At 35.4% G+C, this 14367-nt stretch overlaps 1 protein-coding gene across 12 annotated transcripts in view; it reads right to left on the bottom strand.

Annotated features, from left to right (window-relative positions):
- CCDC18 (coiled-coil domain containing 18) overlaps nucleotides 1-14367 on the bottom strand; it is a 105065-nt gene that overhangs the window by 85716 nt on the left and 4982 nt on the right. For 11 of the 12 annotated variants that reach the window (XM_082688697.1, XM_082688698.1, XM_082688693.1 and 8 more), the window contains 2 exons: nucleotides 9524-9630; nucleotides 7726-7854 (listed from right to left, as the gene is read on the bottom strand). In XM_082688697.1, the coding sequence (XP_082544823.1) occupies nucleotides 7726-7854; nucleotides 9524-9630 (236 nt within the window). The remainder of the gene's footprint in view (nucleotides 1-7725; nucleotides 7855-9523; nucleotides 9631-14367) is intronic. The other variant, XM_082688700.1, reaches the window with a different exon arrangement.

Below are 14367 nucleotides of genomic sequence, written 5' to 3'. Positions count from 1 at the left end.
CTGGGCTGAAATATAATCAGTATCATACCCACGCCTAAACGTTTTTCTATTATCTAAACTTCTTCTCTGTAAAGTCCAGACCTTAGCCTAAAGATTTTATAAAGCAAGAGGATGCATGGCAGGGAGAAAATGGGGACACCACAGTGAGATCAGAGGGTTTGCATGTACCTGAGAACTAACCTTTAATTAGGTCTTGTGGCCTACCCATGGAAAGGGGAAAGACTATGTTATTTCTAACAGATTCCTGGGAGGCCAAAGCAAGCTGCCCCCATCACTACCTTGATTGGCATTTCTAAGGTATATATGTTAATCTCAAGGGGCCCAGAACGCGTAGCCCCAAGAGAGGTAATCCAGTGAACATGAACAAGATGGAGGGCCAAAAACAGAGTCAGGACTGTCAGCACTCCTACAAGCACAAAGCAGGGATCTTATTTAATTATTAAAAATCAATAATGAATTTTCCCAGCAATATTTTATGAACTTTTTGTTTTTTAAATTGCAAACAGGTACCCCTTAATGCAGATTAACCAATTTTGATATTTTGCCACAACTGCTTTTGTCTCTCACCTGAGATGTTTTTGTAGTGAACTGCATTCTAGAGAAATTAGTAACCTTCACCCTTAAATACTTTAGTATGTATCCTAAGAAAACACACATTGCCTCATATAACCACAACTATCAAATTCAAGAAATTTAAAATTGTTACAATACTATTATCTAACATATAATTCATGTGTAAGTTTTATCAGTTATTCTAATGTTCTTTATAGATCTTTTTTTTTCTTCTGATCTAGGATCACATACCGCTTTTAGTTATTTTCTATCTTTAGTTTCTTTAATCGAGAATAGCTCAGCTTTTTTTAAGTCTTTCATGATACCGACAATTTTTTTACAATAATAGTTTGAATTTATTGAACATATATTATGTGCCACAGAGAGCTTTAGCTGCTTTATATACCTAATCAAATGGTCACAACTCTCAATTGGACATTATCCTTATTTTATCTGTAACTAGTACCTAAAAAGACTAAACAGGCACGCCCTCACACATACTAAGTAGTAAACACAATGTATGAATCTGAGAAGCAGGTGGGCCCTTGCTCTCAACCACCAGGGTACACGGACTACTGACACAAAATTAAATGTCAAATAAGGTGCACAAAAAACCACATGATTTTAGACTCATGCTATGCGAGTATTTCTTTTTTCTTATATAGGGAAATATGAGCATTCTCTGTTTAATAAGTAGAAAAAAACCTTTCTCTCTCTCTCTCTCTCTCTCTCTCACACACACACACACACACAGAGGTTACTCAAAGGTCTATAATGACAACACCATTGAAGAGTTACACAAGATGAGATCTTCAACTGCCAGAAGCTGGTGGACAATTCTATGTTTACTGTGAAGCCCTGGATTCAATGATTCTACCTTCTTTTACTTCCTAATGTGATCAAGTATAAAGTTAAATGACCTATGACCAAAGCTGGCATAAATATGCAGCAGCCACTCAAGCTATCTGGAAGTAGATTATCACTACAACATGTTTTTCTCATCCTACTTCCCTCTCTTTTCACAACTACCTACTATTTCTCAAGCTTTGTGCCTCACCAATGAGAGAAACACATCAGACCAGGGTTCTCTCACATTCTCTAGACAGCTGATGTGTCCCAAGTGAGAAATCCAGTAATCATTGAATGCATGCTGCTAAACATCTGCTTAGCTTTGCCTGTTTCCTCATGAGTAGTAGATGTAGGCTACTCATTCTTGGGAGCACACTACATAAGTGACATTATACTCTTTCCACTCTACCACATATGAAATACACAATGTCAGTCTGTCCAGCACCTTAACTAACTGATTCTTCGAATCTTTCCCCTGATTTGTAATGCCACCTGTTACATACCAAGTTTCCCTTGTGTGTCTGTTTGCTAAACAGGGTCTGTTCTATACAATCAATTGGGGGGGGGGGGGGATAGGATATTCCTATACCCACAACACATTAATTTAATTCATATAACTTGAGAAGTCCTGGTATCTACAGGCATGTCCTCCACTTTGGTCTACAGCTTCAAAATTGTCTCCCTTATTCTTAGACCTTTGTTCTTACATATGATATTCAGGGTCAGTTCAATACGGTTTACCAAAAATCTTTTAGGATACTGATTGAAATTGTATTAAATGTATCAATTATTTTGGGGAAAACTGACAATTTTATATTAGGCTCCCTTCCAGAAAAAAATAGTATATATAGCTTTATTTTAGTATGTGCTGTCAAAGCAATCTCTGATATATACTTCATTAGTTAGGTCTTTCTTAAAATTTTCAGTAACATTTTATAACTTTCTCTATCAGATTAAGTATGTCCTTCTATTCTGACATTTTGATATGTGGGGCCTCACGGATCCTAGGAAGACTGGCCCTCCCAGGGTTAGCCAATTCTTAAAGATAGGAAATTACTCACCTGGAAGTTTACCTTTCATAAATGAACTAATCAACCCCAGAGCCAGTTCCTCACTCCAGTCTTTGGCTCTTATACTCATGGCCAATAATCCCCTGTCCTAATTACCTCAGGACCAGGTACTAGACAACTCAGGACAGTCTTACACTCAGTCCATTGAGATTATTTATACTACCAAACCTAAACCTGCTGACCCTGCCTTAACTGCTCCTTCTCAGACACCACAATAACATCTCCTGCTCATATTTTTCTCCCAACTCTCTCTGCCTCCTGACAAACCCTGATGCTTCCCCCCAATGGCCCCCTGCATAACCTGCATATCAGAATTCCAAGGGCTCCACAACTTTGCCAAAACTTGATATTGTGGGCCATAATGGGCCTGTTTCCTTTTGTCATCACCATTGTTTTCTTTGGTTTACTTTCTTGTAGGCAAAGTTTTAACTATTGATTCAATATCTATAATGGCTATATATTCATGTTTTCAATTTATTCTTAAATTCTGTTAAATTATATTTTGTTAAAAAGTCATTTATTCGGTCTAAGTTTTCATATTTATCATACTACAATAGTTCATAGTATTTGGTCTTATTTCTTAAATCATAGCTAAATCTGTAATTTAGAAGTTCCTTTTCAATCCCAGTATTGCTTTTGTGCCTTGTCTCCTTGATTAATCTTATCTGGTACCCATTAGTTTGGTCATTATGAAAAGAACCAGATTTAGGTTTTTGTGATTCTATTGTTTTCTTGTTTTCTATTCCATCATTTCATCTTTTATTATTACAATACTTCTATTTTTATTTTTCTTGTGATGCTCTTTTTTCTACTGTCCTTTTTTTGACTATATAAATTGGTTGTTTTAACTCATTCATTCTCACTCATATATTAATTTAACATACGCATAGGAGGCTAAAAATTTTCCTCTAAGAATTTATTTGGCTATACGGATGTAGTGAAAAGAAGGGGTACATGCACCTCCAGTGTTCATAACAGCAATGTCCACGATAGACAAACTGTGGAGGGAGCCAAGATGCCCTTCAACAGATGAATGGATAAAGATGTGGTTTACATATACAGCGGACTATTACTCAGCCATTAGAAAGGCTGAATACCCATCATTTGCATTGACATGGATAGAACTGGAGGGGATTATGCTGAGTGAAATAAGTCAAGCAGAGAAAGGCAATTATTGTATGATTTCACTCATCTGTGGAACATAAGGAATAGTGTAGGGGATCATAAGGGAAGGGAGGGAAAAGTGAATGGAAAGAAATCAGAGAGGGAGACAAACCATGAGAGGCTCTGGATCCAGGAACCAAACTAAGGGTTATAGAAGGGAGAGTATGGGTATTAAGGAGGGCATGTGTGATGATGAGCACTGGGTGTGTGTGTGTTATACACAACTAATGAAACATTGACCACTACATTAAATGTACTATATGCTGGCTAACTGAATATAATAATAATAATAATAAAAGAGTATCTTTGGCTGCAGCCCATGAGCTGTGATATTTTTTTATATCACTCCTCTTCAAGAGCTTTCTAATCTTTATCTAATTTCTTCAATGCTCCGTAAGTATCAAGAAGGCCGGCTTTAAATTTCCAAACATACATGATTTGGGGGGATTACATTCTAATTTAATTGTACAACAGTCTGAGAAAGCAATACATAAAACATATCAATCTTTTGGTGTTTGTTGAAACTCACACTTTTGGCACAGTGAGGTGAGAGATTATAAATATTCTAGAAGTGCTTAAAAGAGTGTGAATTTTCAAACTGTTGGGTATAGGTTTCCATATATACACATGAGATCAAGATTGTTAATTGTCATTGAACTCTTCAACTTCTAGCTTTCTTGTTACTCACCTAACAACTCCTAGTAATGTGTAAAAATGTTCCCTATATGATTACAGATTTGTTCATTTTATTTGAAATTTTACTATTAGATTCACACAAGTTCAGAATCTTTAGGGCTTCTGCTTAGGGTTATTTAAACATTATATACAAGCCTTTTTTGTTTGTTTGTTTGTTTTTTGAGAGGGGGAGAGAGGTTTGGGGCGGGGAGAGGAGCAGAGGGAGAGGGGGAGAGAGGTTTGGGGCGGGGAGAGGAGCAGAGGGAGAGGGGGAGAAAGAATCTTAAGCAGGCTCCACACCCAGCACAGAGCCTGACACAGGCCTGGATCTCACAACCATGAGATCATGACCTGAACAGAAATCAAGAGTCAGACAGTTAACCAACTGAGCCACCCAGGCACCCCTATAAGAGTAATTTTAACTCTAGTAATGCTTGTTGCACTTAAATCTATTTTGTGTGATATTAATATAGCTATATCTACTTTGTTTTAGTGACTATTTGCCTAAAATATTTCTTCTAATTCTTTTGCTTTCAATTTTTCTGTGTCCTTATATTTTGGGTATGTCTCTTATAAACAGCATAAAGCTAAACAATCTTTTCCTTTAAACTAGTTTTCTAACCCATTATGATTATGATTAATCTTCAAGTCTTTGCAAAGATTCCAATTTTAGAATGCCAACATCCATTCTAGATGGATAGAGTTTCAAAAAGCTCTCAAAAATTTAGATGTCATATCTCTACCTAAAAATATCAATTGCCTATATGTGCTCTCCAGATTAAAACACAAACACTTTGGCCTAACAATTTCTTGCCTCATTTCCTACTATATCTATCCATTTATAAGTACAAAAAACCCCCTACTATTCTTAGCAGTGATGCTTTCATACTTCCATGCCTTGTCCAGAATGTATGAAAACAAAGTCAACACCCTTCCATAAAAATTATCTCTTATTTAAGTTTTACAGAGATAACCAGTCACTCTTCCTCTGTACTTTTTCTTAGCTATATTATGAAGCTAGTCTTTGTGTATTATCATTTCACTATTTCAAATAACCATATACAAAATGTTTATCTGAATAAGTAAAAATTTATCTGAGTATGTCTTAATTTCAGAATGTTTAACCCCACAGTTTACACTTAAAATAGCCACATTGGTTAGTGTTTATTAAGAGGCACCTTACATTTCTTTTTCTCATTTAATCCTCACAAAGATATACTATCATCTTGATTTAACAGATGAACAAACTAAAGCTCAAGAAGGTCAAACAGTTTGCCCAAGATAACAGAGCCACTGAGAAATAAAATCTGGTTGACTCCAAAACCTAAATATTTCCACAAAGTAATAGTGCCATCCAAATATATACTGAAACTTGAACTATACTAACCAAATACTGTGGGAAAATGTTCTTCCAAGCTTACTTTAAGGAAAAATGACTTAAAGATTTCAAGTGGTTTTTAGAAGTTTAATTGCACATGCAAACAAATATTTAACTTATCTCTGACAACTTTTCAAAAAATACTTTCTTAAAAAAAAAACTTTCTTCAAAACCTTATTTTATCACGGTATACCTTTTTTGAAAATAAAAAATTTTTTGCATTCCCACCAACAGTGTAAGAGGGTTCCCCTTTCTCCACAACTTTGCCAACTGATGCAGTCACTCCAGAAACTGTATGGAGGTGCCTCAAAAAGTTAAAAATAGAGGCTCATGGGTGGCTCAGTCAGTTAAGCGTCTGAGTCATGATCTCACCTCAGGTCTAGATCTCAGGGTTGTGAATTCAAGCTCCGTGCTGGGCTCCACACTAGGCATGGAGTCTACTTTAAATAAAAAAAGAAGTTAAAAAATAGAACTTTCCTACGATCCAGCAATTGCACTACTAGCTATTTACCCAAAGGATACAAAAATACTAATTTGAAGAGATACATGCACCCCAATGTTTTGACTATCGACAATAGTCAAATAATGGGAAAAGCCCAAATGTCCATCAATTGATAAATGGATAAAGAAGATGCAGTATGTATATACAATGGAATATTCTTCAGTCATCAAAAAGAATGAAATCTTGCCACTTGTAATGACATGGACGGAGTTAGACAGTATTACTTCAGACGAAATAAGTCAGTCACAAAAAGACAAATACCATATGATTTCATTCATATGTGGCATTTAAGCAACAAAACAGATGAACATGGATGGGTGGGGGACAAACCATAAAAGAGACTCTTAACTACTGAGAACAAACTGAGGGTTGATGGAGGGGAGGTGGGTAGGGGATGGGTTAAATAGGTGATGGGTATTTAGGGGGACACTTGTGATGAGCAATGGGTATTGTATTTAAGTCATGAATCACTAAATTCTATACCTGAAGCTAGTATTACACTGTATGTTAACTAACTGGAATTTAAATAAAAACTCGAAAAAGAAAAAAAAAGTTTTTTAAAGATTTTATTATTTTTTTTTTATTTGAGAGTGTGTGCAAGCATGTGAGTGGGGAAGGGACAGAGGGAGAGGGATAGAGAGAATCTCAAGCAGGCCCCTCCTGAGCATGGAACTGAACAAGGGGCTTGATCGCATTACCCTGAGATCATGACCTGACCTGAAATCAAGAGTCAGATGTCTAAGTGACTAAGCCACCCAGGAGCCCCAAGAAAAAAAAAATTTTTTTGAAGATCAAAATGCAGATTATCACTTTACCCTGTGTAAAACTGCTATAATTATATAATGATATTAGAAAATATTATTAACCTTAAAATATTTAAATCCTATCCGTTTACAAGTTAATTGACATTAAGAGTTAACGGTTCCTTAGTCAATGCTACTTACAAAACTTTATCTTAACACGTGTTTTATATAAAATAAATACTTCTGCATTACTTATGTGTTCCTAAAGGAAGACCCAACTACACTTCCTCATGAATTTTATGTAGTTCATAAAACTTAATTTCAGAAATAAGTAAATATCAATATATTGACTATCATTATTAGGTTTCTAATCCCAATCCAGAATGCCAGTAATATGAAGTTTTTAATAGAAAATGAAAAAAAAATTAATAGACAAAAAGAACATTAAATTATCCTACCACCAGGTTACTTAAATTTTTTCATTTTAAAAATTAGCTATGATTTTATGGGGCGCCTGGGTGGCTCAGTGGGTTAAGCCTCTGCCTCCAGCTCAGGTCATGATCTCAGGGTGCTGGGATCAAGCCCCGCACTGGGCTCTCTGCTCAGCAGGGTAGTCTGCTCCCCCCCCATTCTGCCTGCTTCCCTCACAACTTGTGATCTCTCTCTGTATGTCAAATAGATAGATAAAATCTTAAAAAAAAAAAAAAATTAGCTATGATTTTAAATAGGTAATATATTCTTTTTCCTTCTTTAAAAACAATTTGTTTTAAAATTTGCTTTGAAAACACATACCTCTTTCCTTGTTTACTTTGTTCAAGTAAGTCCACCTTTAACTTTATACACTCTTCTTGGGACTTCTGCAAACTCTGCTCCTTTTCAATCACCATTTTCTGGCTCTGCTCTAACTTATCTTCAGCCTCCCTATTAAATAAAGAATATATATATTTTTTAAAGATTTATTTACTGAGAGACAGTGTGTACATGCATGTGTGTGCAAGTGGGGGGATGGGCAGAGGGAGAGAACCTTCATGCAGACTCCCTGCAGACCCAGACGGGGGTGGGGGTGGTGTTCATCTCACCACCCATGAGGTCATGAACTGAGCAGAAACCAAGAGCCCAATTCTCAACTAACTGAGCCACCCAGACATCCCAATAAAATTTTTTAAAAGGCTATTAAAGAGATTATTCCACGTATGCAAGAATAGCTCAATACTAAGAATTCTATCATTTTAAATCACTGAGGTAAGAGAAACCATTATTTAATAAGAGATAGACAAAATTCATCATCTGTCTACTAAGAATCTTTATAAGGAATGAAATAATACATATATCTGAAAAAAGAGCTTATATCCTATTTCATAGTCAGATACTAGAAGCATAACTATATAGTCCAGAAACTAGATAAGAATGACTATTATCACCACTATATTCAATGATTTCTCGAACAGCTACAAAAAGAATAATGAAAAGGAGTAAGTATAAATTTTGAAAAGACAATATTTTCTTTCTTTTGCTGATACTATCATTAGCTGCCTGGAAAATCCAGGAGACTCAAAATGATAAATTATTAGAATAAAAGATTATGACAAATAGTTCTAATTACAAAAATGATAAATTATTACAAATGATAAATTAGAATAAAAGATTATGACAAATAGTTCTAATTACAAAATTATTATACAAAAAGCAATAGCCTTCCTATATACATACCATCAATGAACAGAACATGAACAAACTCACAACAACCAAAAATACAAAATATCTAGGAATAAAATGAAAATAACATGTAATACAAAGAAATTACAAGACTGATGGTAATGAAAAATTATTTTAGGGTACATGAGAATGACCTGCAGGATTTATTCAAACACGGATTGCTGGGTCTCATCTCTTAGAATTTGTAATTCAGTAAATCTGAGACAGAATCTGAAATCTACAATTTTTAAGAAAGATTTATTTATTTATTTATTTATTTATTTATTTATTCTAGAGAGAGGAAGATGGGGGAGAGGGAGAGAGAATCTCAAGCAGAGATTCTGACACAAGGCTCAAACTAACAACCAAGATCACAACCTTGAGCCAAACCAAAAGTCAGATGACTGTGCCAGCCAGGTGCCCCTGAGACCTACAATTTTAATAAGTTCCTAGAAGATGCTAATATTGCTGGTCCCAGAACTACACTTTGAGAATCATCAAAATGAAGTAATGGGCTATTCAGTACACATACAGCTCTCATTTTATTCAAAGCAGAAGAAGGGGATAAATTATAAGGTGCCTGATTCCTTCTATTTTATTTCTTGACCTCCCACTGAAGCACCAGTATGTACTACTACATGAGGCAAGAAATGAACGAGTTCATCTTCAATAAAAGCATGTAAATAAGCATCTTAGCTAAGATTTAGTCTTTTTTAGCCCCCTTAAGCATCACGCATCCTGGAGCCAAGAGGAGATATGGTGGATTGTAGAACAGATTCCTTAAGTTCTAAGACAGTCTACAGGACACTACAGATTTATTGGGGTACAGATTTCACAAGATATACCGAAAAGCAGAAGAAATAAAAATTTTAAAGCCTTAAAAAAGTATACTTACCTCAAAACTTTATCTTGGGCTGAAACTTCTGCTTCTAAATTTATAATCTGTTCTTCTAAGATTGGCACGCTGGCTGCCTGTTGTTGAACAGATTCAAGCATAGAAACCTAAAACAACAACAAAATAAGTTTTAGAGCACTTCGTGTCAGAAGATAAATTAATCTAATTGGTACTTTGTTTCTTTTTCTGACTGATGAGGGTGTCCAATATAACTCCCTAATCACTGGTCAATGTGAAGCTCACCCTATCTATTCTTAATATTCCAAGATAACTGATTAGCTATTTGGGGTTGGGGGTGGAGAATCTCTACTGACAACATCCAAGAAGATAAATTTCACATAAATCAGAAAATTAAATATAAAAGATCAAATCATAAAAAAGTAAACAAAAAAATACCTATTGAATCTTTTTACAATTTAAGACCTTATTTTAGGATACATGCTTACTAGAGAAAACCTAGAAAATACAGAAAAGCATAGGTCCAGGAAAGAAAACCTGGAATACAGCTCAAAATCTCTGTCGGTAAGTCAACACTCCTTTTCCCATTCTTAAAACACCAACAATCAAATGATGGCCTATCAAGAAGAGAGAGAGAATTTATTACCTGGGAAACTGAACAGAAAAGTTTAGAACTCTGGGCAACTATGTAGAATGATAAGCAGGGATAAAGTATTTATAAATAAATAAATTGATTAATATAAAGTGGTCAGTTTCCAACTACTTTCTTGATCTGATTTAGGGCTATCCCACAGGTGGGAAATTAAAGGATTCTTTGCTGGAGAAATTCAACAGCTCCAAAGGAAAAGACTTCACATACTGACACTGGATGATAGAGCTAAGGTATCTCCCTACAAAAGAGCCATCTCCCCAGATATCACCAACATATAAAGCTCAGTGGGTAACAAACTTCACCTTCATACACAGAGCTTCTAAACAGAATTTAAGTGCCTTTCTCTTAAATATAAATAGCTAAAACACTAACATCTGCAAAAACATTTCTAACCTATAAGTCAGAGGCCATCTGCAAAAACATTTCTAACCTATAAGTCAGAGGCCAAAACAAAGAGGCAACTGGCAGCAAGCAAGGCAAGTATGCACACACACACACATCATTAAATCTGCAGAAAGCTAAGTGAGGATGCATCAGGATATTATTCAATACAAAGCAAAGAATTAGAGAATCTGGAAAATGAAAAAATATGACAGCTAAAATATGATTCAACACAGGTAGATGATAGTTTTGAGAAATCTCTTAAAAAGTATCACAGGGGGTGCCTGGGTGGCTCAGTGGGTTAAAGCCTCTGCCTTCGGCTCCAGTCATGATCCCACGGTCCTGGGATCGAGCCCCAAGTCAGGCTCTCTGCTCAGCAGGGAGTCTGCTTCCTCCTCTCTCTCTCTGCCTGCTTCTCTGCCTACTTGTGATCTCTAATAAATAAATAAATATATATTTTTTTTAAAGTATCACAGGAAGACAAGCAGATAGGAAACATGAGGGGAAAAAAACTTAATAAATTATAAGGTTGAAAGAGTTAGAGGGCCAGTAGAGGTGATCACCTAAGAGGAAAAACAGAAGAAAACAGAGGGAAGAATATTACTGAAGAGATTGCATAAGAAAAATTTCCAGGACTAAAGAACACAAGATTTCAGCCTGAAAGGGTCCTCACTAAACAAAAGGTCTACTGAAAGACATGTCATTCTGAAATTCTGAAACACCAAGGAAAGAGGGAAGATCCTTAAAACTAACATAATGTGCTCGCTTCAGCAGCACATATACTTAAAACTACCATAAAAGGAAAAACAATGGAAAAATTACATGCTAAGAAAACTGATTCACAATGGCATTGGACTTTTCAGAGAAGCAGCAAAAGATAGAAGACAAGTAAGCAATGTCCTAGAAATCCTGAGGCAAAATAATTTTCAACCTAAAATCAAATGTAGGGGAGAAATTAGGACATTTCAGACATGCAAGGGGGGTTTACTAGAAAAATATGTTCCACTTAAAGAAAGACTAAACCAAGAAAAGAAGACGACACAGGATCCAGGGACAGTAGATCCAACCTAGAATATCAGACGAGTCTCAGGAGAGCAGTCGGACAGCAGGCCTGAGGGGCAATAAGCTGCCCAGAGCAGGATGCCTGGCTCCTTAAGTGTAACAAACATTGGGAAAGATAAATTATGAATATACTGGTTGACACAATGAGGAATTTCAGCGCAAGATTTCCAATAGTGGTATATATGCAACAGCAAAAGCTAAGACCTGCCCTAGGAAAGGGAGTCTCCCTAAAAAATATTTTGTTAGGCAATGTAGAAAATGTAGAAAATGCTGACATGGTAAGTAAAATATAAAATATAATATAAAACATAAATACATATTTTATATATAAAATATAAAATAAAATATAAATAATTACAAATTATTTATAACTATAAATAATTCTCCTATTACATACAATAAATAATCACTGGTATGTCTACATACTAAAAGAAAGGAACAAAATGCTATGTTTTGGTTTGGTAGTTATTAGTAAAATTCTCTTAATATCCCTTTGCCTTTAAATAATTAAGCTTCTATGACTTAAAAAAAAAATCTATAGTTGGTAGGAAAGTTAAAACAATTAATAAACAAAAACGGTGAACAAGGGGAGCCTGGGTGGCTCAGTGGGTTAAAGCCTCTGCTTTCAGCTCAGGTCATGATCCCAGGGTTCTGGGATCAAGCCCAGCATCAGGCTCTCTGCTCTTATTTGTCTGTCAAATAAATAAATAAAATCTTAAAAAAAAAAAAAAGTGAACAAATTACATAGCAAACAAACATAGTGAAAGGTAACCTTGTGAGAAATCAAGAAAAACAAAATACTTTCCCTCAAAAAAATAAAATGTAAAAAAAAAAAAATAACCTCAGTATAATACTGAATGCAGAGTACAATAAATCTTGAAAAAAAAAATTTCCCTGTAATTTGGTTATTCTAAAATTCTATCCTAGAAATAATCCCAAATACAAAAAAGTTTCTTGTTCATTGGAGTATTTTTTTTTTCTTCTTAGGCTGGAATTATCTCCAATAGCACTTTTTGTTTAAAATATACAAAAGAGGGGCGCCTGGGTGGCTCAGTGGGTTGAGCCGCTGCCTTCGGCTCAGGTCATGATCTCGGGGTCCTGGGATCGAGTCCCGCGTCGGGCTCTCTGCTCAGCAGGAAGCCTGCTTCCCTCTCTCTCTCTGCCTGCCTCTCCATCTACTTGTGATTTCTCTCTGTCAAATAAATAAATAAAATCTTTAAAAAAAAAAAATACAAAAGAGCTGGCTCAGTCAGGTAAGTGTCTGTCTTGGGCTCAGGTCTTGATCCCAGGATCCTGGGATCGAACCCTGCATTGGGCTCCCTGCTCAGCAGACAGCCTGCTTTTCCCTCTCCCTCTGCCTGCCACTCTGCCTACCAGTACTCTCTATCTCTCTGTCAAATAAATAAATAAAAATCTTTGAAAAGTAAAAATAAAATTAAATTTAAAAATTAAAAAAAAATAAAACACACAAAAGAAAAATTAGGATCTCCCATAACCCTACTACTTAAAACAATACAAATATAAAAGGAAACAGTGAAAGCCTCGCCGGAGACAAGACATTCCAATCCCTCTCAAAATTATCAACAATATGGAGTGGAGTCTTTCTATTCTTATATATGTTATATATACCTATATACATAGACACAAACATATAGACACATTTGCTCTTTTAATAAAAAGCAAAACTGGGATCACCCTGCCTATGTGTGTTGCTCTGTAATGTTCCTCTACCACTCAATATTTTAGGTAACAGTTTTTGAATGCTTTAAGCAGATTCTCGGTGCCTTTTCATGTATTAACAACTTTGGGTCTTAGAATTGATTTATTTAACCTCAAAAAAAAAGCTTTGTAGCAATCCCTTACAGGGATATATTGTAATTTACCATCCCTCTATTATTGGACATTTTGGTTTCTAATTTTTTGTATAATTACAATCATACAGCAAAAAATAGGAAACCATTAGGGGCGCCTGGCTGGCTGGCTGTCTGTAGAGCATGAAACTCTTCAACTTGGAGTCATGAGGTCAAGTCCCACTTTGGGTGTAGAGATTACTTAAAAAAAAAAAATAGCCACTTAAAAGGAGAATTATTAATTAAATTATGGCATAATCACATAAGGAAACAAAGCTACGATTAAAAAAATGATCAGGGGAGAAGCCAAGTAAATATATTAGAAAATGCTTGGATTATCCATCAGAAAATGCTCAGGATTGCCTGGGTGGCTGGGAAGTTTAAGCCTCTGCCTTTGGCTCAGGTCATGATCTCAGGGTCCTGGGACTGAGACCCGCATTGGGCTCTCGGCTCAGCGGGGAGCCTGCTTCCCCCTCTCTCTCTGCAGACTTGTGATCTCTCTCGCGATGTCAAATAAATAAATAAAATCTTAAAAAAAGGAAATGCTCAGACTACGCACGAAGTTAAAAAGCACAGGAAAAATGAAAACTATTCAAACAGTCTGGATTCAACTATGTAATAAGCCAATAAAGTAGTTTCTCATTGGTGGAAACTGGGTGATCTTTCTCCCCTTTTCTATTTTCAAAGTTTCAACAATGGAATGTATTAGTTTAAAAAGGAAGATAAATAAGCTATATTTTCTCTATAAAAAGAAAACCACATGAATTGGTAATCTTAAGATTTTAAGAAGCTCTGACTTATGTAAATACAATCTCTCCTAAATCATTTGCAGATATTAAACTCATGTAAATTAGACTCCAACATTCCATGTTGATCCTATATTATCATTATAAAATTTATTATATGTAACACATTAAGCCAATACATGGACTATTTTTCCA

Source organism: Mustela nivalis (genome assembly GCF_964662115.1).
Source record: "Mustela nivalis genome assembly, chromosome: 10".
NCBI classification, from domain to species: domain Eukaryota; kingdom Metazoa; phylum Chordata; class Mammalia; order Carnivora; family Mustelidae; genus Mustela; species Mustela nivalis.
The sequence above is the reverse complement of the archived record's forward strand: the minus strand, read 5'-3'. Positions and strand labels throughout refer to the sequence as shown.